Source organism: Protopterus annectens, chromosome 9.part0 (genome assembly GCF_019279795.1).
Source record: "Protopterus annectens isolate FY-2018-M chromosome 9.part0, PAN1.0, whole genome shotgun sequence".
In the NCBI taxonomy this organism is placed as follows: Eukaryota; Metazoa; Chordata; order Ceratodontiformes; family Protopteridae; genus Protopterus; species Protopterus annectens.
The window spans coordinates 1,478,358,949-1,478,385,324 of NC_056743.1; the positions used below are offsets into that span (position 1 = coordinate 1,478,358,949).

Sequence of the window (26,376 nt, forward strand, 5' to 3'; positions counted from 1 at the left end):
TAATCCCAAAGAAGAAGTAGTTACATCCATGTAGAATCTAGGTACTTGTATTGCTCATGGAATGTAAATACAGTTTTTGGACTTGTTTTTTTACCAGTGTCACTTGTACTACTAGTGTCACTTGTACTATCTAATTGAAAATAAATATAATATTGTAATATTGTACTTGCTGGTTTTCATGTACTTCTCTTCTATATCGTATGTAACTTCACAGATCACGTGTGATATTTACCTTTTACTGCATATACCAATCTGAGTATTGTTTTTTTCTATGTAATAAGTTTTTCTTCTGTGGAACTTTTTTCCATAGGCCACTGCTGAAAATGGGCTGTTTATTCATACAGACTCTGCAGGTCAGCAAAAGCAATCAGTCAGTAAATAAATAAATCAGCAGTGCTTCTTCCATGTTCACCACTACTTCCATTACTTTCTTTGTCAGTAACCCCTACAATCAGTCAGTAAATAAATAAATCAGCAGTGCTTCTTCCATGTTCACCACTACTTCCATTACTTTCTTTGTCAGTAACCCCTACAATCAGTCAGTAAATAAATCAGCAGTACTTCTTCCATGTTCACCACTACTTCCATTACTTTCTTTGTCAGTAACCCCTACAATCAGTCAGTAAATAAATAAATCAGCAGTGCTTCTTCCATGTTCACCACTACTTCCATTACTTTCTTTGTCAGTAACCCCTACAATCAGTCAGTAAATAAATCAGCAGTGCTTCTTCCATGTTCACCACTACTTCCATTACTTTCTTTGTCAGTAACTCCTACAATCAGTCAGTAAATAAATAAATCAGCAGTGCTTCTTCCATGTTCACCACTACTTCCATTACTTTCTTTGTCAGTAACCCCTACAATCAGTCAGTAAATAAATAAATCAGCAGTGCTTCTTCCATGTTCACCACTTTTTCCATTACTTTCTTTGTCAGTAACCCCTACAATCAGTCAATAAATAAATAAATCAGCAGTGCTTCTTCCATGTTCACCACTACTTCCATTACTTTCTTTGTCAGTAACCCCTACAATCAGTCAGTAAATAAATCAGCAGTACTTCTTCCATGTTCACCACTACTTCCATTACTTTCTTTGTCAGTAACCCCTACAATCAGTCAGTAAATAAATAAATCAGCAGTGCTTCTTCCATGTTCACCACTACTTCCATTACTTTCTTTGTCAGTAACCCCTACAATCAGTCAGTAAATAAATAAATCAGCAGTGCTTCTTCCATGTTCACCACTACTTCCATTACTTTCTTTGTCAGTAACCCCTACAATCAGTCAGTAAATAAATACATCAGCAGTACTTCTTCCATGTTCACCACTACTTCCATTCCTTTCTTTGTCAGTAACCCCTACAATCAGTCAGTAAATAAATCAGCAATACTTCTTCCATGTTCACCACTACTTCCATTACTTTCTTTGTCAGTAACCCCTACAATCAGTCAGTAAATAAATCAGCAGTGCTTCTTCCATGTTCACAACTACTTCCATTACTTTCTTTGTCAGTAACCCTTACAATCAGTCAGTAAATAAATAAATCAGCAGTGCTTCTTCCATGTTCACTACTACTTCCATTACTTTCTTTGTCAGTAACCCCTACAATCAGTCAGTAAATAAATCAGCAGTACTTCTTCCATGTTCACCACTACTTCCATTACTTTCTTTGTCAGTAACCCCTACAATCAGTCAGTAAATAAATCAGCAGTACTTCTTCCATGTTCACCACTACTTCCATTACTTTCTTTGTCAGTAACCCCTACAATCAGTAAATAAATAAATCAGCAGTACTTCGTCCATGTTCACCACTACTTCCATTACTTTCTTTGTCAGTAACCCCTACAATCAGTCAGTAAATAAATCAGCAGTACTTCTTCCATGTTCACCACTACTTCCATTACTTTCTTTCTCAGTAGCCCCTACAGTCAGTCAGTAAATAAATAAATCAGCAGTGCTTCTTCCATGTTCACCACTACTTCCATTACTTTCTTTGTCAGTAACCCCTACAATCAGTCAGTAAATAAATCAGCAGTACTTCTTCCATGTTCACCACTACTTCCATTACTTTCTTTGTCAGTAACCCCTACAATCAGTCAGTAAATAAATAAATCAGCAGTACTTCTTCCATGTTCACCACTACTTCCATTACTTTCTTTGTCAGTAACCCCTACAATCAGTCAGTAAATAAATCAGCAGTACTTCTTCCATGTTCACCACTACTTCCATTACTTTCTTTGTCAGTAACCCCTACAATCAGTCAGTAAATAAATAAATCAGCAGTACTTCTTCCATGTTCACCACTACTTCCATTACTTTCTTTGTCAGTAACCCCTACAATCAGTCAGTAAATAAATCAGCAGTACTTCTTCCATGCTCACCACCACTTCCATTGTGTTCTTTGTCAGTAACCCCTACAATCAGTCAGTAAATTAATCAGCAGTGCTTCTTCCATGTTCACCACTACTTCCATTACTTTCTTGTCAGTAACCCCTACAATCAGTCAGTAAATAAATCAGCAGTGGTTCTTCCATGTTCACCACTACTTCCATTACTTTCTTTGTCAGTAACCCCTACAATCAGTCAGTAAATAAATCAGCAGTACTTCTTCCATGTTCACCACTACTTCCATTACTTTCTTTGTCAGTAACCCCTACAATCAGTCAGTAAATAAATAAATCAGCAGTACTTCTTCCATGTTCACCACTACTTCCATTACTTTCTTTGTCAGTAACCCCTACAATTAGTCAGTAAATAAATCAGCAGTGCTTCTTTCATGTTCACCACTACTTCCATTACTTTCTTTGTCAGTAACCCCTACAATCAGTCAGTAAATAAATCAGCAGTATTTCTTCCATGTTCACCACTACTTCCATTACTTTCTTTGTCAGTAACCCCTACAATCAGTCAGTAAATAAAGAAATCAGCAGTACTTCTTCCATGTTCACTACTACTTCCATTACTTTCTTTGTCAGTAACCCCTACTATCAGTCAGTAAATAAATCAGCAGTACTTCTTCCATGCTCACCACCACTTCCATTGTGTTCTTTGTCAGTAACCCCTACAATCAGTCAGTAAATAAGTCAGCAGTGCTTCTTCCATGTTCACCACTACTTCCATTGTGTTCTTTGTCAGTAACCCCTACAATCAGTCAGTAAATAAATCAGCAGTGCTTCTTCCATGTTCACCACTACTTCCATTACTTTCTTTATCAGTAACCCCTACAATCAGTCAGTAAATAAATCAGCAGTACTTCGTCCATGTTCACCACTACTTCCATTACTTTCTTTGTCAGTAACCCCTACAATCAGTCAGTAAATAAATCAGCAGTACTTCTTCCATGTTCACCACTACTTCCCTTACTTTCTTTGTCAGTAGCCCCTACAATCAGTCAGTAAATAAATAAATCAGCAGTGCTTCTTCCATGTTCACCACTACTTCCATTACTTTCTTTGTCAGTAACCCCTACAATCAGTCAGTAAATAAATCAGCAGTACTTCTTCCATGTTCACCACTACTTCCATTACTTTCTTTGTCAGTAACCCCTACAATCAGTCAGTAAATAAATAAATCAGCAGTACTTCTTCCATGTTCACCACTACTTCCATTACTTTCTTTGTCAGTAACCCCTACAATCAGTCAGTAAATAAATCAGCAGTACTTCTTCCATGTTCACCACTACTTCCATTACTTTCTTTGTCAGTAACCCCTACAATCAGTCAGTAAATAAATAAATCAGCAGTACTTCTTCCATGTTCACCACTACTTCCATTACTTTCTTTGTCAGTAACCCCTACAATCAGTCAGTAAATAAATCAACAGTGCTTCTTCCATGCTCACCACCACTTCCATTGTGTTCTTTGTCAGTAACCCCTACAATCAGTCAGTAAATAAATCAGCAGTGCTTCTTCCATGTTCACCACTACTTCCATTACTTTCTTTGTCAGTAACCCCTACAATCAGTCAGTAAATAAATAAATCAGCAGTACTTCTTCCATGTTCACCACTACTTCCATTTACTTTCTTTGTCAGTAACCCCTACAATCAGTCAGTAAATAAATCAGCAGTGCTTCTTCCATGTTCACCACTACTTCCATTACTTTCTTTGTCAGTAACCCCTACAATCAGTCAGTAAATAAATCAGCAGTACTTCTTCCATGTTCACCACTACTTCCATTACTTTCTTTGTCAGTAACCCCTACAATCAGTCAGTAAATAAATAAATCAGCAGTACTTCTTCCATGTTCACCACTACTTCCATTACTTTCTTTGTCAGTAACCCCTACAATCAGTCAGTAAATAAATCAGCAGTACTTCTTCCATGTTCACCACTACTTCCATTACTTTCTTTGTCAGTAACCCCTACAATCAGTAAATAAATAAATCAGCAGTACTTCTTCCATGTTCACCACTACTTCCATTACATTCTTTGTCAGTAACCCCTACAATCAGTCAGTAAATAAAGAAATCAGCAGTACTTCTTCCATGTTCACTACTACTTCCATTACTTTCTTTGTCAGTAACCCCTACAATCAGTCAGTAAATAAATCAGCAGTGCTTCTTCCATGTTCACCACTACTTCCATTACTTTGTTGTCAGTAACCCCTACAATCAGTCAGTAAATAAATCAGCAGTGCTTCTTCCATGTTCACCACTACTTCCATTGTGTTCTTTGTCAGTAACCCCTACAGTCAGTCAGTAAATAAATCAGCAGTGCTTCTTCCATGTTCACCACTACTTCCATTACTTTCTTTGTCAGTAACCCCTACAATCAGTCAGTAAATAAATCAGCAGTACTTCTTCGGTGTTCACCACTACTTCCATTACTTTCTTTGTCAGTAACCCCTACAATCAATCAATAAATAATTCAGCAGTACTTCTTCCGTGCTCACCACTACTTCCATTGTGTTCTTTGTCAGTAACCCCTACAATCAGTCAGTAAATAAATCAGCAGTACTTCTTCCGTGCTCACCACCACTTCCATTGTGTTCTTTGTCAGTATCCCCACTCCTTCTTTCCATGCTGCTGCATCCCGGATACCACTGAGTACTTTAATTCTCCAGTGTGGGCCAAGACTTCTGCTAGGGAGTTTCATTTGATAACCAGTGCATAATTTGCCTTCTGAATTTCTTCTAAAGCATACCTCACCATTAGGCCAGAGAGATTTTGTTTTCTTGTTTTATATTTTTCTTTTAGTTTCAGGACAGATACCTTCACACTTGTCACTGAGTTACAGCTTTTGGCCAGTTTGATATAATCTTATCTTCTCTGCCTGTTGTGTCTGCTGTAAAAATAAGTCCAAGGCTTTTATTCTTTCTGTTACACACTGTAATGATTTTCTCAACTACTGAGAACTCCCTTTAAAACAAGAGTATATGTGGAAAACAAATCACAGTAATAATGCAACATAACTGTGAAGTAGATAATAAAATAAGAAAATGTTGAATAAACTGTCCTGCATATATTATAGTACATAATGAAACACAGTGAACAAAGGTAGAAGGTAAAAATTTGTGAATGAAGAATAAAAATCTGAGTTTACACATTAAATAGACCACTGGAAAAATGACTATAAACTGGGTAAGTATTATAAATTTTGTTATGTGTTGTAACAGAAACACTTGTAAGTATAACTGAAGGTTTATGCTATAAATAGAGACTAATAACTAGTTAGAGCATTAGGTAAACTGACAGTTTAGAGTAGACTAGCTTTATTTACATCTCAACAACATTACCACGTGTTAACAAACATATGTATGCCTTAAAGTAGTTTTCACCTTAGTCACACTCAAGAAAAACTAATAGCTGCTGCATCAACATTGCTTATTATGTACAGGTGTAATAAATATAAAGATCTCAGCAGTATCTTCTATGTAAAGTCACATTCATACGGTGCTTTCCCCATGCTATCCTGATCAAGTATTAGTGACTGTTCTCTTTATTAAAAAAGAGAGACTTACAGCTTTTACAGTCAAACCTAGAGTAAGTGATAAAAAGGAAAAGAAAACAAAACAAAAAGCGCATATCATGGTATAATTTCATGTCTCTCAGTAAGTTTGTAGTCACTGTTGGAGTCATCATTATAAGGATTACTGCCACCGGCTGAGTGTGACATCCACCTTGACTTTCAGAGTTAAACATTCTCACCTCTCTATGACTGATGTACATGTGGCAAATCTACTTACATCATGTGTTTCTTGTTCCCAACCATTACAAAGCCATGCTTGCACCATGCATTACTAACAAAGAATTGTTCTAGGGATGCCGTTTGAAAATCGGAGAACTGAAGCCCTCCTTATTGTACCTAAACAGTGAGAGGAAGGGACAAGGATAAAAGTCTGAAAGGAAGGGTTATATGGTACCTGTCCAGCTTATAATTATCCCGTTGCAGTACAGGGGAAGGAAGGAAGCAAATAGGACTGCAACAGTGACCACATTATAACATCTACAATTATAAGTCTCTTACAGAGCTGTAGAACTATAGGAATATTACCAAGGCTGTGCCTTCCAAGTAAGGTGCTTGTCTCACTACTCAGACGAAGACTGGAGAATGATTTTCTGTATAGCAAAAGCAAATTTAGCCCTCACTTTGAAGACCGTATCCAGTCTGTAGTGTTTTGAAAAGGTGTGAATATGCAGAATTTGTATTTCCTCTTTATATTGTGATATATTCATTTGGGCTGTGCCTGTAAATGTCCCACTGAGATCAGTGTATTACCCTGGTAAACAAATGTAAAATAAAAATGAAGTAAATGCTTAAGCGCTGTTCAGGTTGTATCGCAAATGTCTTTAAATGTTTAGGGAATGCAAGATCCTTTCCCACTATTCTGGGGACTATGAAAGAAAACTGAAAGTTGGATCACTTGGTTCAGGACCTTTTTTATTAATAACCTTTGACATGAATAAGGAGGTGGTCTGCAGTGCCATCCTGACTTAATGGAACTGCATGAATGTGGCCTTGCACAAAGGCTTAGAAATTTGTGACTCTCCTAAGAGACAAAACAGTAAGGAGGAAAACAGTTTTGCAAGTCAGCAATTTTAGTGATACTGTTGCAGCCAGCTGAAACAATGGTGAGGTCAGTTTTTAAAAACACAAAATTCAGGTCCCAAGCTGGAGCCACTTTTCTTTTTGGAGACCTCAGGTGAATAATGCTATTCAGAAATTGTTTGACTGGGGGGTTCTACAGGCTGACAGGTAGAAATAGCTGTGAGAATTACCTTCAAAAGGGCATAATCTAAACTAGAAGAAAATAGCTCAGACAGATGTTGGAAAACTGATGGCATGACTACCTGCGTTGAGGACTGGTTCCTCTTTTAGCACCAGAAGAGGATTTTTTTTTCATTTTCCATTTATCTTGGTATGGTCTCCTGGTACTTGGCCTCATAGTTTCCCCCATGTCATCCTTTGGTTAAAAGTACCCAAAGGGTAAAAGAGTCATATCTTCTGAAACAGCTAGTCTGAGTGTGGACAGTTTGGGGCGTATTAGGGATCCCCTGTATGGTGATATTTTACATTAAGACTCGTCAGGATGCACAGTAGCAAGTAGTGACCTTGGACAACATTTTAATATAATGTTATATGTCTTATTCTCAAGAAATAAACGGTTGTCTGAAATAAGATGATGACATGTTAAAAAGACAGTGGAATGTCCATCAAGGGGCTTCTGCCCCCCACACCCCCACCATAGGACTGCAGGGCAGTTGAAATTGTGTATAGTGGGGGTTGCTGGGGTGGTAGCAGCCCCCTTGTCAGATGTGTATTCAGTCATGCCCTAAATCAGAGTTTCAGATTTTTTAATTTAACCTACTTAAACATTTTACTGCGCACAACGTACCAAGTTAGAATAACATGTAAAAAATATTCTCAACCACCACACTTATGTAACAACCCAAACAGGATGTCAGTCAAAACAAGAAAGAGACAAGCAGAATCATGTCTGTCTTCTCATCCTTTAACTTTTGAACTACCCTGGGGTAGGACGAAGAACAAATAGAACAAACCTGTCCAGTTCAGGGGGAAGGTGTCCACTGTCCAAGTCTGTTTGGTACTCTGGATCAGAGATTTCCTAGCTGTCTGTTGCTCAGTGAAGCAGAGGTCTTTGTCTAGTACTCTCCATCTGTTTGTGAGGTCCAAGAATGTTTCCCTTTGCAGCTTCCACGTGTGTAGATCTTCTTTGAGGTTCAGTGTACAGTTTCTCATGCTGTGTTCAATGTCTCTATGGTTAAGGTCGTGTTTGGGGTCAACAGTTTGAATGGCATGCCTTCATTCTTTTGCACTTGTAATCACCATTTCACCTCCCTCCATTTATAGGGTAGGACTGAAATGGGACAGTCCAAAGGGGTGAGACAGCTGGTCCCATCTATTTTTAGGACCGCTGAAGCTTCCTCATGTATGTTTGTGGTGAGAGGTATCATCAGTATGGTAGATACCACGTGGCCCAGAATGCTCAGACATGATTTGGCCATTACCATGGATTTTCTTGCCATGCCCTAAACTAAGGTGATAATGAACTCCACTTTTTCTGTGAGTAGGTAGGCTTTGCTGTCAGAAGGGCCATCAGAAAGATCATTGCCCTGACTGGAATTAAGTTAGACTTCTGTTTGTTCTGGGAAATGCCCAGTCTGTTTGTACAATTTAGGGTTTACCCCAGTGCCTTCTACAGCTCCTCCTGTGTTTGTGTCTGACTGAGGCAGTCATCTAGGTAACCATTCTGTTCTAAATACCGATAGTAACCAGTGGTGCAACTGCTTTTTCTGTTGCCATTTGGATGTTTCATATCTCTCATCAGAATACCCCTCAGAATGATATGTTGTTTTTTGTTGTTTTTTTTGTTTGTTTGTTTTGTTTTTTTTGAGGAAAATAGTATGGGTTAAGTTTAGTTGCTTGAACCATATGTTTATACTGTCAGTGGTAGTCTTGTTGTGACCACAGCAAAAAAAACCTCTTGCTACGCCACAATTAATTTTATTAAGTGTTGTTTCTTTTGCAGAAGTAGAAGAGGAGGTAGAAGTAGAAGGAGATGAGGAAGAAGAAGAAGAAGAAGAGATAGAAGTAGAAGAAGGAGAAGAGGAAGAAGAAGAGGTAGAAGAAGATGAAGTGGAAGAAGATGATGATGACGATGACGATGAAAATATGTCATCGTCTTCTGTTCCAGTGACACCACCTTCAACAGCAGGCAAAATTGATAACTGGTATGTGTATGCTTTATCTTCCACAATTCAGTGATAACTCCAGATCTTAAGGAATACACTTTCAGCTAATTTTGCAGGTGTAACTGTCAAAGACAACAGCAGTCTGTAGCCTGCACGTATAAGGTATACGCTTGGCTGCAGCATTCTGGTAAACTGGATTTTTGTTCTGTCAGATCTCATTGTTTTGATTAAGTTTACTGATATATTGAGTAAACTGCTAATTATTTGACCCCTCTCACTTACACATAGAATAAGTTAACTGTGACACGTATTGCATGATGTTCATCGTGCATACAGCTGCAGTAATCACATATGGGTTCTCTGCCATCAGGCGGTCCCTCGGTCGGCCGAATTCCAAAGTCCAGGTCCGGCGTCGGTTGTTGTCCCTTCTTTCCTGACGTCAGAGCGACAGGGGTATATAAGACACGGCCGACGCCCTATTCTTCAGTCTTTTTTGCCGCACAGTGCCCGAAGCAGAAGCAGTTCACAAGTGCCGGTCGGCCAGCTCCTGAATTTACTAAAAATTGGAAACCGAAGTCTTCTTTAAAGCTAAGTACCCCGTTGGGGAAACTTTTCTTGCCTCAGACCGATGTCAGACAAAGTTAACAATTGTATTTCTTGTGGATACCGCATAAGGATTTCTATTCCCTCTGCATACCTTATTTAGGCCCAGACCACGACGTCTCGGGCTGTCGCTTTTGCGCGACTTTCAATAAACGCACTATTAAGCGTCGGGCGGAGTTCGCCCAACATTATTTTGGTAAAGCTTTTGATTATAAAATGTCGGAGACTCCGACTACCGTTTTGTCCAAAAAATGCAAGGACAAGGACCAACACGCAAGGCCTGCGGTCTCCACCGATACCACGCCAAAATCGGCTGCACGTGGTCCGGTTCTCAGTGAGACGCCTATGCAGTCCCTGACTACCGACGACACTTCCTTGGCGGTGTCTTCTGTAACCGAGACCGCAGGTTCCTCGGCCCTTACTCAGACTACAAACACCGAAGCCACTGTGAGTGTTGAGCCTCCTAATGTGGACAGGTCCACTTCCACCCAGGGTGTCTTTAGGCCCTCATCTTCCTTTTCCATTAAGGACTTTACTAAGTGCAAATCAGCCACGCATCCCAAGAGGCCTGTTGTTCTGGGCCCATCTCCAGGCCCCATGCCTAAAAAGCAGATGCTTAAAATGGCTGAGGATTTAATTACTCTCATCAGGGGTTCCCAGCCCCCTCCAGACAAGAGACCCAGAGTGGAGGAAAATTCTCCCTCTTCTGAACAGAGCTCCATTTTCTCAGAACATTCTGATGTAGAGGAACACTCGTACTCTCCTTATGAAGATTCCGATGCAGAACAGCCCATTCCTTCTGTATCTCCCCCAGAAGATTTTTCTTATGGGGAAACCTTGCACACCTTGAGGGAACACTTCCATTGGGAAGGCCAAGACTTTTCTGATTCCAAGAAAAGGCTTAGGGAATTTCTTTTGTTACCTCAACACAGACCTCTGGCTATACCTCCTGTCTTGGACATACTTGATGATGTTTACTTGGAGGCTTGTCTCAATCCGGATTCCCTGCCTCCTGCCCCAGTCAAACCTGATAGGTACTACAGAGTTCCCAACTCTCACCAATTTCTTTTCAAAAGCCATAATGCTGACCCTGAAACCATTTCTCAAGGCCCCAAGGGAATGAAGGCCTCTACAGCCAAGAATCCATTACCTTCCGAAAGAGAATCTAGATCCTTAGAAAGGTGGGGAAAAAAGGAATACACCTCGGCCACCCTAGCCATGAGGGCCTTAAATTGTTAGTTTCATATGCTTAAATATCAGCAGTTTCTGTTATCACAATTAAGAAATAAAATGTCTCAACCTGTACAACCTGATTTGAAGGAATTGCAGGATATGATGCATAGTGCAGAACAAGTGGGTAAACACACCTTACAATGTGGCTATGATGCCTTAGAGGCCTCAAGTAGAGCTGCTGTTACAGGATCAGTCATTCGTAGACATGCCTGGCTCAGGGAACAAAGCATGCCTGATCGTGTTAAAGCTAAGCTACTAGATGCTCCTTTACAAAAGGATGTACTGTTTGGTACTAATGCTGAGGAGATACTATGGAAAATGGAAGAAAAAGCTAAATATATGCAAACTGTCAAGGCTTTTCTACAGGTACAACCACCTGGTTTTAGCAGAAATTGGCCTTCTAAAAACTGGTCCTTTCCAGCCATGGACAAGCCCCAAAGAGGTAGATACAGGCGCTCAAGGGGCAGAGGACAATCTCAAGGATCATATAGAGGCAGACAATGGCAAACTCCAGCACCAAGAGGTGGCGAAGACAGTGCACAATACAGAAAACAAACCCAATGACTTCCTCATTTTCATGCCAAGCAAGTCTCAGCTGGCAGCTCCCTTGGGAGGAAAGCTGGCATTATTTACAAGAAATTGGCATATTATCACAACAGACAAATGGATCCTGGACATTATAAACAGAGGCTACAGATTTCATTTTCACACTGTTCCAAAAATGAGAGGCATGCCAAACCTGCCACACAATCAAAGGGCAGAGGCACAAATACAAATTTCAAAACTCATGGACATGAAAGCTATTCAAGAGGTACCTACTCACGAACAAGGTCAAGGTTTTTATTCCAGACTATTTCTGGTACCAAGGAAAGGAACCGACTGGAGACCCATTTTGGACTTATCCATCCTAAATACATTTCTACTCGTACCAAAATTCAAGATGCTAACATTACAGCAGCTTCTTCCCATGCTGGGCAAGGGGTTTTGGCTGGTAACATTGGACCTCAAGGAGGCATACCTGCATGTCCCAATCAGACAAAGCTGCAGAAGATACCTCAGATTTCTTGCAGGTTCAATCCACTATCAATTCTCTGCATTGCCCTTTGGCTTATCTACTGTGCCCAGAGTATTCACGAAATGCCTGGCACGCCTACTGCAGACTTCATGGGATACAAATTTACCCTTATTTGGACGACTGCCTAATCCAAGCGGACAGCAAGCACATACTTCTGGAACATCTAGCTTATGCAACACGGTTACTGAATTCTCTGGGATACACAATCAACGAAGAGAAATCCAGGCTAACACCATCTCAGAAAATAACTTTCCTGGGTGCCAACTTGGACACAAACACCCAGATGACCTACCTTACGCCAGAAAAACAAGGGCAACTAACTCAGTACTTCAAAATACTAGCAAATTGTACCAGGCTTACTGCAAGGAAAATCCTGCAGGCTCTGGGCTTCATGGCATCTTGCATTCTTTTAATCCCATGTGCAAAGTTGCATATGAGAAAACTTCAATGGTACCTAAAAAACCTATGGTCTCAACACAGCCACAATTTGGAAACAATAATACCAATAATTCCATGTTTGCAAAAGGAATTTCTATGGTGGGCCCAATCATGTCAAGCAAACACAGGTCTCCCATTCTGCAAGCCTCAAGCAAATCAAGTCATCACAACAGACGCCTCAGATTATGCCTGGGGGGCGCACATGACAGGCAGGTGCATTCAGGGCAAATGGTCCCAAAAGGAAAAGCACCTTCACATCAATCAAAAAGAAATGCTAGCAGTGATAAATGCAATTACAGCATTCAAGGACCTCCTGCATCCAGGACAATTATTGATAAGAACAGACAACACCACAGTAATGTGGTACATAAACAAACAAGGAGGAACACATTCATACCCCCTGTGCAGATTAGCCATGACACTTTGGAACTTGGCTCTGGAATGGCAAATCGAACTTCAAGCACAGTACTTGCCAGGTTTGGAAAACACGCTGGCAGACAATCTAAGCAGAAATATGACAGATCCGCACGAATGGAAGTTGCATCCTCAGGTGTTTACAAAGATAATCCAAGCGTGGGGGAGGCCAGACATAGATCTCTTCGCCTCCCACAGGAATCACCAATTGGAAAAGTTTTGTTCAAGGACCTTTCATCCAAAGGCCTGGAGGGTGGACACCCTTTCATTCAGTTGGACAGCATGGACAGTGTACGCTTTCCCACCTCTGCCTCTTCTGCCCAAGGTGCTCTTGAAAGCAAGAGCAGACAGACCGAAGATGATACTGATTGCTCCAGACTGGCCAAGACAGCACTGGTACCCACTCCTGAGGAGCCTAACACATACTCCTCCCTGGCCTCTACCTCTAATGCCTCTTCTGCTGACTCAGCACAGCTACAAAACTCTTCACAGTCAGCTGAAAACACTCAATCTGGCTGCATGGAAAATTCCTTAACACCACAACAGACCCTACTCCCCAAAGAGGTACAGGACGTCATTCTGGAGGCCAGAAGGCCATCTACTAGAAAGGCTTACTCCACAAAATGGAAATGGTTTTGCTCTTGGAATGAGAAAAAAAGGCCAGGACCCTAGAAAACTGAATTTGCCTCAGGTATTACAGTATCTAGCTGAGCTGCTGAACAGTGGACTTTCATTTTCCTCCATAAAAATCCATGCCGCAGCCATTTCTGCAGAATTCAACACGGATCCACCGTTATTCTCTCACCCACTTGTAAGACAGTTCCTCAGAGGGGCTAAGAATATAAGACCACCAAGGAAACAACCAGTGCCAGCCTGGGATCTTAATTACATTCTGGAAAAATTAACATTGCCTCCCTTTGAACCAGCTGCCTCAACAGATTTGCAATATTTGTCCTGGAAAACAGCTTTCCTTCTGGCCATTACCGTAGCTCGTAGGGTTTCGGAACTACAAGCCCTCATGGCTGTGCAGCCCTTTCTCATCTTCCATCAGGACAGGGTTTCCCTTCGAACCAACCCGTCATTTATGCCTAAAGTGGTATCCAGGGTAGCTTTAAATCAAGCCATACACTTACCTACCTTTTACCCCAATCCTCAAAACAAAGGGGAAAGGCTGCTACATTCCTTAGACATCCATAGACAGCTACGTTATTATTTGGACAGAACAAAACCTTTCAGGAAATCAGAACAACTTTTTGTGTCCTATGATGTAGGAGCTCAAGGGAAGCCTGTTACCAAACAGACAATTTCAAAATGGATAGGCCACTGCATATGATTTTGTTACTCCTACCATGGGAAATGTGTCCCTACAGGCATCAGATCCCACTCCACCAGGGCCACAGCTACCTCTACAGCCTTCCTCAGAGGAGTTCCTACCAAAGATATTTTGGAGGCAGCCACTTGGAGTTCTGTGCATACCTTCACAAAACACTACCACCTGCCTTTATATTCCAAAACTAGAGCAGGCTTTGCCACTGCTGTGTTGCAGGGCATTCTGGCTCATCCCAGTTCCACCTAGTGCCTACCACCCTGTGCGTAGCTTTGGGATTCCACTCATATGTGATTACTGCAGCTTGTATGCACGATGAACATAATACAGTTTTGTACCTACTATAAATGTAGATGTTTGAGTGCTAATACAGCTGCAGTACAGGTTTCCCTCCCTCCTTCCCCTCTTGGTAAAGGACTAGTGGCTAACACCTCCTCATACAACCTAATTTGGGTTATCCTCCTATGGTGTATTTGCTTGCAACTACTGTTTTTTGATTACATTGCTTGAATATATATTTATATATATATATAATTTCTGTATTGCCTTCCTTCTGGGGGCACCTGACATCTGGGGCAAGAAAGACTGAAGAATATGGCGTCGGCCGTGTCTTATATACCCCTGTCGCTCTGACGTCAGGAAAGAAGGGACAACAACTGACGCCGGACCTGGACTTTGGAATTCGGCCGACCGAGGGACCGCCTGACGACAGAGAACCCATATGTGATTACTGCAGCTGTATTAGCACTCGAACATCTACATTTATGGTAGGTACAAAACTGTACTTTCTTTCATGTAACATGGCATGATAGTTATTATGTATCCTAAGGTCCTGTTAAGGGTGTAAACAGGATTTGTGCAGTCTGTTCCTGTCTAGTGACAGGCTTCCACATATCATTTAGTAAAGCTGAAAGAATGTACTGTACAAAGGAGGTGAAGGTGCCACACTGTGGGCTACTGGTATACTTCTTCCAGAATAATTTGTTCATTTCTAAAGGCCAGGTGTGTAACATGTTATAGATAAGACATGATCCAGCAAATGACAGTTGAGATGTTACAGACCCAGAGCCAAACATTGCACGAAGAGGACTGATGAATCTTGGTATGCATGTACTTGCTGCAGATGAAGAGCAGTAGAGGATGTGATACAAGCCTTCAGCTGTCACGCTTACAAGAAAGAATAAAAAACGATGACATCTTTTTACAATACAGGCAAACTAAAAGCCTACGATGTATGAGGTATAACATGAAACATTAAAGAATAAGAATAATGAACATTGAGAAGGAAAAGATAACATAAAGAGACATTTATACATAAAATAGGAAGATAGGTGTATAGAACTGGTGGGGGGAAATCATTGGGTCAACAGCATCTTTATTTTTGTACCAAAGTGTGCTGTCTGGATGAGCCTAGATGTCCTTAACCACCACTGTCTATATTTCTGTGATCTGTGTCAGCAGTGCAACGTAGTTGATTTTTTATCTTAGCACTTTAAACATTCATCTATTTTCTGATAACCCACTTTATCTTCACATTGTTGCAAGCAAGGCGGCTTTTGAAGCTTATTTTGAATAGGGAGCAGGACTGTCGCAGAACGCACATGCACACTCACTCACACAGTGTATGCACATCTATGGGCAATTTAGAAGATCGCCAGTGACCTAGTGCACATATTTGGGAGGTGGGTGGGGGACGGGACCAGAGCACTTGGAGACAATCCATGCAGTTGCAGGGAAAACATGCAGACTTCACAATGAAGGCAGCACAGCTAGGATTCAAACTGGAGAACCTCTTGCTGTGCGTAAACAAAAATGTGACTTAAAAGTTATGTTACCTGAGAAAAGTGTGAAGAATTGATGAAATGTTACTGTAGGAAACCATTTGAAATATCGAAACCCACTTCTACAAGTCCTGAAGTACGGAGATCAAATCCCTGAAAAAAATGGACTTGCATATATCAAATCCAAGATGGCCATTGGTCTGAATATTCCCTTTTCTCTGAGGTATGGCTGTCTCGGAGTTGGCGTGTATATACTTGGAGTAGCGGGGTGGGGTTATCCCCTGCAAAAATAAGTTTAAAGGATAAGAGCGATGGTCGATTCTCATTCTTGTCCCTTTTTGGACTTTTTTTCCTGGTTTGTCAGCGCTCAGCTTTATGAGTACCGACATTTTCAAAGGGAGTTGTTTCTTCATTCTACTTACCGACAGACCGCTATGCAGACCAAAGCAAAGCTCTTCCCTTATCAATCACTGCAGTTAGTGACTGTTTTACTACTGCTTTTGCTGCACTTTGCATTTCACACCACCTGCTGCTTTTACTTAATTTAAGAAAAGATCTGTTTCTGCAGTTTTATTCATTTGTTATTACTAATTAAAGAAAAAATGTGCTCCTTTTACACTGTTGCTTATTTACTAAAAAAAAAAAAAAAAAAAAAAAATCTGGATTTTTTTTTGTTCCGTTGCACTTCTGTTAGCTGTTCAGTTCTGCTTGTAGACTGAGCACTAAAAATCAGGACATCTTTTTTTGGAGACCCCCCCCCCCCATACCCTCGTGGCAGGAGCATAGAGCAGGACTATCTAATTGAAGATTACAGGTTCAGGGCTCAGTTTGAGACATTTTATTGGGGCAGGGCTCAGTTTGAGCTATTTCATTGGGGCAGGGCTCAGTTTGAGCTTTTTCATTGGTTTCTTTGTATTAGCTGCTTTGCTTTTGCTTGCTCCTAGTGCACCATCGCACAGAGGAGGTAACTCTTGGTGGTTATAGATGCAAAAGCACCAGTAGAAATATTTTCCCTTAGAAACAGTTGCTATCTAGCAGAGCAGTTCTTGAATAGCTCTCAGCTGTTCAGTGAACCACCCAGCAGAGATTTTACTCTTACCTGTCAACATCGGACCCTATAAAATTCCCCTCTTTTATAGACCTCCTACTGTACACCCCATAGGTTAGTCACCCTAAAATAGCTCCCTGCCTGATACCCCCATCTTTTTCTCCTTATTTGCCAAGATACCATGTTCAAGCCTGGGGTTGTGGTCTGTCAGTTTTCCTCTATTTCTCCTGTCAGCCTGGTGGACATGGGTTATTAGAGGCAGTGTAGCAACTACCTCAAGTACACTGACAACCCCTTACTCCTAAATCACTCAAGTACAATTTTGAGAGATGCTTGTACACTAAGAATCTGGAATCACCACTCTGTCTTGCCCAGAACAGCAACACTAGCCAGGTTGTCAGCTCACACACTCCTACTCCTATTCGTAATATGCAACCAACACATAAACCTTCATATGCAGAGGTACTCTCCAGAAACCTACCTAAACACCAGAGACCTCCAAAACACAAATGTGCTCCACCTAACACAACACCCAAAGCACCCAATACACATAAAACACTAGCACTTGTGTCTCACTAAATAAGGTCTTAAGGCAATGCACAACTATTCCAAATGTTTTAGTTATAGGTCACTCTATAGTGAGACGTACAGATGCCACACTCACCAGGTTGAACAAGGAAAAGGTTACTGTGAGCTGCCTGTCCGATGCAAGGATTCACCAGATCACACGTGCAGTCAAGTTTCTCAAACAGTATTGTTATGACTGCGTCATAGTTCATGTTGCTGTGAATGACTTGAGGTGTACCTCTCTGGACTATATGAAGAGAGACATGATTGAGCTCTCAGAGTATGTGTCCCAGGCATGTATGTCCCTAGCGTTGAGCAGTATTTTACCCGTGCCTAGTATGATACCACAATATAAACAGAAAATGATTGACTTCAATAATTGGCTTAGTTTCTGGTGTAATTCAAAGGGGATCCAGTTCCTGTCAGCATGGGACAACATTGTGGATAAACCATGCTGCTTTGCCAGAGATGGTCTTCACCTGGCACCTCTAGGCTTTCGGTTGCTGGCTAAGGCACTTGCCTCCCCCATAATGCCTTTTTTAGGCAAGATCACAACAACTAAATTCCCGACATGAAAATATCAAACACAAAGAAACTTAAAGGTCATGCTGCTAAATGTTAGGAGTTTAAAACAGAAACTGCACTTACTTGAAGCAGTCATCTTTTTGGAAGTTGCTGCCGTCTGTGCAGTCACAGAAACCTGGCTTAAGGCCGAAGAAAGTACGCCGGCCTTGCAAGGCTACTATGCCCTCCACACTTTCAGACAGCAAATTGAAAGGTACGAGAACCAAAGGAAGTGGAGTATTTATCTTCATTAAAGATAATTACACCTCTAGACTGGTTAGACAAGAAAACTCTATGGAGCTACTCCAAGTCCAAATTACCATGAGTAAGACCCCCCCCCCCTTTTCAGGTCATTGTCAGTTACAAGTCCCCTTCCATGAACCAAGATGCCCACACAGCTTATTTTGACCTACCTGGGACAATTAAGGTACAACCTAACACCCTAGTCATGAGTGACTTCAACTATACTTCCATTAATTGGGTAACTTATATGAGCCTAAGCTCACTTGCACAAAAGTTCCTGAAATGCCCTGGAAAAAACACTGCACCACCTTACAAGGGGCTCCAATATTCTAGACCTGGTCCTCACCAATATGAGTGGCCGATGCAATGCCTCAAGTGTAGGGCCTGCACTGGTTAAATTTGACTGTAGATCAGTCATTTTTGAAGTAGCAATAGCTCCAGAACTCCCCAAAGGAGAAGTCAGGCTAAAAAACTACACCAAAGATAACTATACCCTTCTAAGGTAAGGTATAATCAACTTCTAGGCTCTGGTTTCCGCAGATGGCATTGACAGCTATACTAAGGTATACACTGATGCCCTGTGTAAACATCTACACAAATGTATAGACACAGCCATGCCGGATAGGATTAAAGCAAGATCCTCAAGGAAAAAAACAAACCATCCTGTTAGATGTCTATCAATAATGACTTATACAATAAGAGAAAGAAGCTGCTGTCTAAAAATACAAAAGTGAAATCCCAGAACTGGAAGAGCACCCTCCTCAGCCTAAACAAGCAAATAAAACAGTTCGTAAAATCTTAAAAAAGCAACTAGAAGAGAAATTTAGCAACCATAGCCAAGGATAGCCATAAGGCTTTCTTCAGCTATGTCTGCAACCTAAAAGGTAGGGCTCAGATGTGTGCTGAACTTATTGTAGAATGCATCACACGCACTGACCCTCTGAAAATTGCTAACCTACTAGCAGACCGGTTTGGCAAAACCTTCACCCCCTATACCCCCCAAGTATACCACAAACCATGTCTTCATCATCTCCTCCTCCCTGCATCTGCAAAGAGCACGTTATCAATGCTCTCTCCAAGGCTAAGAACACAGCCTCCATGGGACCAGATGGTATTCTGGGCTGCGTTCGTAATGTTCTAAAACAAGAGCTAGATACTTTATTAGGCACTCTTTTCAACCACAGCCTGAGTACTGGGTTTTTCCCCACTGAATGGAAAATAGCAACTGTTATCCTCCTCCACAAGGGTGGCTTGGCAGCAGACATGGGTAACTATAGACTCATAAGTTTAACTAGCCTCATCTTTAAGGCAATGGAACAAATCATCATGGACCACATAAATAAGGATATAGGTGACCTCCAAACCCTGGCTCCATCCCAGTTCGGTTTTGTCATGCCTGCTGAACTGAGCCACAGATGAGGGCAAATCCATGCACACAGCCTATCTTGACTTGGCTAAGGCCTTTGACACTAACCATATTTGTGCATCATTGACAGACTAACCTAGTTGAATATCAACTCCTATGTTATCACGTGGGTTGCAAACTGGCTCACAGATGGACAACACACCATTAAAGTGGGAGACTTTCCCTCTACCAGCAGACCTGTCACTAGTGGGGTCCCACAAAGGTCATTGCTGAGTCACCTCTTGTTTGGCATATACTTCTCAGAAGTCCAGGCCAACACAGAGTGGCTGTGGCTAACCAAGTTTGCTGATGACTGCAAATTAGGTGCTGTCATTGAACCCCTTGGCAATGTCAGCATACTTCAAAAGGGGCTTACACAGACCAATGACTGGTGCCAAAGCCATGGTCTTAAACTAAACACTAAAAAAATGCATCATCATTACTTTCGGTAAAAACAATGTCCTTGCTGATTATAAAGTAAACAGTAATACCTTAAGTACCAGTTCAATAGTGAGAGACCTTTTTAACACAAGTTGAGTGTGACCTCAGCTTTGACCACCATGTGTCTACTGTGGTGAGGAAGGCATTGTACATCACTCACCTGATTAGCAAAAGCATTGCCTCAAGAGCAAAAGAGGCTATAACACCCCTGTACTCATCCCTCATCAGGCCTATTGTTGAATATAATGCTCCATTTGGTAAGTACTGTACCAGATGCCTGCAGCAACTTGAGAAACCTCAGAGATTTCTAACTTAGAAAATTCAGGGTCTCCAGCACGTCTTATATGGACAGACTGAAGTCACTGTCACTGTACTTAATAGCATATAGACTAATTAGAGGCAACTTATGTCTGGTTTACAGGGCTGTCTCTGACCCAAATATAATGGAATGCTGCACATCCATAAGTCAAATGGGACTAGAGTCACCCATTCCAGGAACCTCAGTCTAGCCTGCAACATAAACAAGACCTGCTGGAGAAACAGATACATCTTTCAGAGGTTGCCACTCCTCTGGAATAGGCTTCCAATCCATGTCAAGCAGAGCACCTCCATGACCCTGTATAAGCACAACCTGGATGACTGGATGGAAAACTGTAAATTTCTGCTGGGGACTGCCCTGGCTTCTCTCCTGGACATGGGTAGTCCTTGCCAGAAAAGCCTTGGGCATAGATGATATCTCTCCTCTAGTATTATATTGAAATTTAACAGCTAGGTTTGTAAAGACCCTCGGGTCAGTAGCATAATAACATCCTGTGAATCTATGAACCTATTTTTCCTACCTTTTGTACAGAAGATAAGCACGTCAGCATTGAATAACACTTGTCAGCATAACTAGAAGACCTAATTACACAGTATTGTGACATATTTAGCGATGTATGTGAGTACTGTAATTATCATTCACTTTCTGAGTAAAGTTGTCTAAGTTACATATAGTTCTATGGAAATATGCCTTCCCATCATAATTACAACATAATTTTGGTAAAAAGGACTAATATTATTGCAGTTTTTATAGAACTGCTTACTGAAATAGGTTCATAGGTTGGTACTGGTCTATCTGCCCGAAGGCATATATTAGTCCAGCCACGTTGTGCGGTATTCACCGCCCCTTTAGTAGTTCCCTAGACCCTTGTACTAGCAGCTAGTACCCTTGGCCCCTATCTAGTAGTGCTGTTGGTGTGATCCCTGGTGTGAACTTTCTGTTACCCATCCACTCATCAAGGTTCCTCTTGAAGAGTGATAGTGAGGGGCTCTGTCTTATGTAGATCGGGACCCTGTTCCATAGTAAGGGAAGTCTCTGCGAAGGGAATCTATCCTTCCAGCATGTTCTATTCATTGTTGTGTTGAGGTTTATATCCCTAGAGCGTGTAGCTCGAGTAGATTTGGTTTTGCTAAGATGGAGCATGTTCAACAATTCTGGGTTGGACATGGCTCTGTACGTTAGACAGAGATCGCCTCTGAGAAAGCGGTATGCAACAGAGAGCAGACTTAGCTTTTTCAATCGTGCTGCATAGGGCAACTGTTTGAGGCCAGTAATCCTCTTGGTTAGGTACCTCTGTGGTCTCTCCAGCTGCTGGAGATGTCTAGCCAGGTACATTCCAATTGGTGCATTGTACTCAATAATGGGTCTGATGAGGGAAGAGTAGAGGGGCACCATTACATCCTTAGATCTTGATGCGAACCCTTTCGTGATCAGATGGGTCACATAGAAGGATTTTCTAACCACTTTGGCAACATGGTTATCAAAGGAAAGCTGACTATCTACTTGGGTCCCTAGATCCCTTATTTCTTTTTCAGATTTCAGGGGATTACCTCCTATGTTGTAGTTTGCGGGTAATTTGTTTTTTCCAAAGGGGATTACTACGCATTTTGTTGCATTTAGCTTGAGACCATGGCTTTGACACCATGCATCAGTCTCATTTAGGCCCTTCTGGAGGATCTCCATGTCGGCCGGAGACTCTATTATAGTACACAGTTTGCAGTCGTCCGCAAACTTAGTCAGCCACAGCCCTTCCGTGCTTGGCTGTACTTCTGAGAAGTATATGCCAAACAGGAGGGGCCCCAGGACAGAGCCCTGAGGCACACCACTCGTTACTGGTCTAGATTCGGACATAGATCCCGCTACTCTTACTTTATGGGATCTGTCTGAGAGCCAGTTTGCGAGCCATCTTGTGATGTAAGGGTTTATGCCCAGGCTAGTGAGCTTATCAATAATACCTGAATGGGGAATGATGTCAAATGCTTTAGCAAGGTCAAGGTAAGCCGTGTGTACCTCCTTTCCCTTATCTATAGCCTGAGTAACTGTCTCAAAGAAATCCACCAGGTTCAGGAGGCATGATCTGCCCTTGACGAAGCCGAACTGTGTGGGGTCCAGCGACTGGTGGTTTCCAATCTCTCCATTTATGAGTTCCATAATGATTCGCTCCATAGCCTTACAGATCAGACTGGTCAGGCTTATTGGTCGGTAGTTCCCAAGGTCAGTTGTGGCCCCACCCTTGTGTAGTGGGACCACTGTTGCCGTGCGCCATTCTGTGGGCACATATCCTGTGGAGAGGCAGAGACTGAACAGGGTATTAAGATGCAGGGTTAATTCCTTTTGGAGCTCACGTATGACACAGCCTGGGACACCATCTGGTCCCATGGAGGCAGTGTTTTTAGCTTTAAATAGAGCCTTGTTAACCAATGTATCAGTAATAATTGGACTTACACAATCCCCTGGAATGGTAATAGGCCCTGTAGGTGGTGAGAGGGGGGAGAAATTTGCACTGAACCTGTCAGCCAAGATGTTGGCAATGTCAGAAGGGTCAGTGTATTTTGTTCCATTTTGTACTAGCTCAGAACAGACCTGAGCGTTGCCATTTAGGTTTTTGACGTACCCATAGAAGGTCTTATGGTTATCCTTGGCAACTTTCTTTTCAAAATTAGCTTTAGTTGACTTGATGAGGGCCCTCAATTTCTTACTAATGCTGATCAGGGATGATTTTGCTACTTGAGATTTGGCCTTTTTTTGTATAAGTCTCCTCCTTTTATTGTAAAGTTTGCGTATGGCCGGGGTCCACCAGACTGGTTTCTTCTTGCTTGAGGAAGGAGTCTTGGTTTTATTTGGGATAGCACGGTCCATGCAATCCTGAAGATGCATATAGAGTGCCGTGGTGTAGGATTCCGCATCCTGGATATCATTATCCTTCTGCAAGGGAATAGTGAAGCTTTCCACTTCGGATGCAAGTAGTTTGAAGTATTTTATTATTGTATGTTCCAAGTAGTTTGTTGTTTGTTTATTCAAATTACAAGTGTTATATGTCATTTTTATTCTCATTACTGTACCTGCACTGAAGATTTTCTCCTTGTGATGTTCTTCGTGTTTCACTGTTGCAGTCATCTCCTGTGGGTTATCCCTGCTGTGGTAGCCCTCGGCCAGCCCGAATACCAGAGTTGATGTTTTTCTGCATCGGCTGCTGTCTCTTGCTACCTGACATCAGTTCAGTGCTATAAAGGAAGGCAGCCGATGCCATTACATCAGTCTTTCTTGCCGTGGAGCCCATAGCAGAAGCAGTTCACAAGTGTGCCGGTCGGTCGCTACCAGAGTTTGAATTACAGCTGAAAACATCTAAAGCTAAGTACCCCATCGAGGATCCTTTTTTCTTGCACTAACTGATGTCCGAAAAAGTTAACAATTGTCTCACCTGTGGAAAGAAATACCACACTGAGACTTCCATTCATACAGCGTCACTTGTTTAGGCCCAGACCACGATGTCCCAACTGCCAGTTCTGTGCCATCTTTAATGAGGGAACCATTCATCGTAGAGCTCTTATTGTAGCCAGGTATTTTCGGCTTCCGTCTTTGCATTCCGAAATGGCGTCCATCAGCCAACAATCGTAGACATTCCGAAAAAAAGGTAAGGATAAAGATAGAAACAGACCACACACGGCTAAGACTTTCGATGACTCTACCGCTAAGCAGGTCATCATTTCTCTGGAATTCAGTGAGGCACCTTTGCAGCCCCTGATGCCCGATTCAGTACATTCGCAGGCCTCTACTGAGACCCTTTCAGAGTCCTGTACGCCGCAGAAATCTTCTTCGTCTTCCAAGCCTTTGGTTGTCTCTGCCTTGTTTGGGTCCAGAGCCACGACGCAGGCACCGGCTTCCGAGGTGGTTTTTCGCACTACCGAATCTAGACAAAATCTGACGTCTTCGACTACCATTTCTCTCAAACCGATGGATACTCTTAGGCCGAGAGGCAAGGCCGCTCCTAGGAAAACTACCTCTAGCCACCATTTTACTCCTGCTCCACCACCCCAAGCTCAAATGCTTAAAATGGCAGAGGATCTTATCACCCTTATCAGGGGTAATCAGGCCACACCTTCTAAAAAGAAAAGAGACCTTTCTCCTGAAATTCTGACAGAACAGGATTCTGAGGAGTCTGATTATTAAGATTTTGAGGAGGAACAACAACCTCTGACTGCTTATGAGGATTCAGATGCAGAGGAATCCATTACTTCTGCCTCCCCAGCAGAAAATCTTTCCTTTGGGGAAACCCTTCACACCGTCAGGGAACATTTCCACTGGGAATCCCAGGACTTCCCTCAGTCTAAAAAAAGACTAAGAGAGTTTTTAGACCTGCCCCGGCACAGACCCTTGGTGATCCCTCCAACTAAGAGAGTTTCTAGATCTGCCTTAGCACAGACCCTTGGCCATCCCTCCAGTCTTAGAGGTGGTTGATGATGTCTTCCATGAATACAGCTTAACTCCTGACGCCCTCCCACCTGCTCCCAGAAAAGCTGACAGGTATTACAGAGTACCAGATTCTCACAAATACCTGTAAAGAAATCCTGCTGCAGACCCGGAGGTCATTACACAGGGACCAAAAGGAGCTAAGGCTAGTTCTGCAAAGAATCCTATTCCTTCTGACAAGGATGCCAGAGCTCTGGACAGTTGGGGTAAAAATGTATACACCTCTGCAACCTTAGCTATCAGTGCACTCAGCGTCAGTTCCACATGTTAAAATATCAACAACAAACTTTGGAACTATTAAAACAAAAGATTTCAACCTTTCCTGACTGTGCCAATTCAAAAGAGTTAGCAGATTTACTGCACTCTACTTGTCAAGTGGCTAAACACTCATTACACTGTGGATATGACACCCTAGAAGCCTCAGGCAGGGCAGCAGTGTCAGGTTCTGTCATTAGGAGACATGCATGTTTGAAGGAACAACCTCTCCCTGATCATGTCAGATCTAAATTACTTGATGCACCCTTGGATAAGGATCGCTTGTTTGGAGTAAAAGCAGAAGAGGTGCTTAAAAAGATGGAAGACAAAGCAAAATCTATGCAAACAGTAAAATATTTCCTTCAGGTACAACCTCCTAGGTTCAGCAGGAATTTTCCCTCAAAACACTGGTCCTTTCCTGCACCTAGCAGAGAGGGGCAATGTAAGGCCCGCAGGGACAGACTACCCAGACTCCTATCCCAGGGACAGCAGGGAACCAAACAGTGGACCACTTCCACTCCAAAGGCAGGGAGTTCTAAGCCAACCCTCTATGGCAAAAACTCTCAATGACTCCCTCTCCCCCCTCTGCCCTCTTTTCACTCACCAAAAACTAGGAGGAAGGCTCGCCCTCTGCAAAGACAATGGGCTATCGGTAACAAAGGACCAATAGGTCTTAAAGATCATTTTTCAGGGATACAAATTCTCCTTCAACGAACTCCCAATTCCAAGAGGATACTCAGACTTACCTCCAAATCTGTGGGCAGAGGCATTGAAACAAGTCCAAACTCTCATATCCCAAGGGACAGTAGAACCTGTCCCCTCAGATCAAACAGGCAAAGGCTTTTATTACAGACTATTCCTTGTTCCCAGAAAATAGGGCACTTGGTGCCCCATCCTGGATCTATCCATTCTGAACACCTTCCTGGTGGTCCCCAAATTCAGAATGCTAATTTTGCAGCAGCTGCTACCTATGCTGACAAAAAATGCATGGTTAGGTACCCTAGATCTAAAAGATGCCTACCTCCACATCCCCATAAGGGA

At 42.1% G+C, this 26,376-nt stretch overlaps 1 protein-coding gene across 5 annotated transcripts in view; it reads left to right on the top strand.

Moving 5' to 3' along the window:
* The window catches only part of WIZ (WIZ zinc finger), a 3,168,750-nt gene that overhangs the window by 1,241,571 nt on the left and 1,900,803 nt on the right, over positions 1 to 26,376 (top strand). For all 5 annotated transcript variants that reach the window (XM_044084420.1, XM_044084417.1, XM_044084416.1 and 2 more), the window contains one exon: positions 8,990 to 9,191. In XM_044084420.1, coding sequence (XP_043940355.1) covers positions 8,990 to 9,191 — 202 coding nt within the window. The remainder of the gene's footprint in view (positions 1 to 8,989; positions 9,192 to 26,376) is intronic.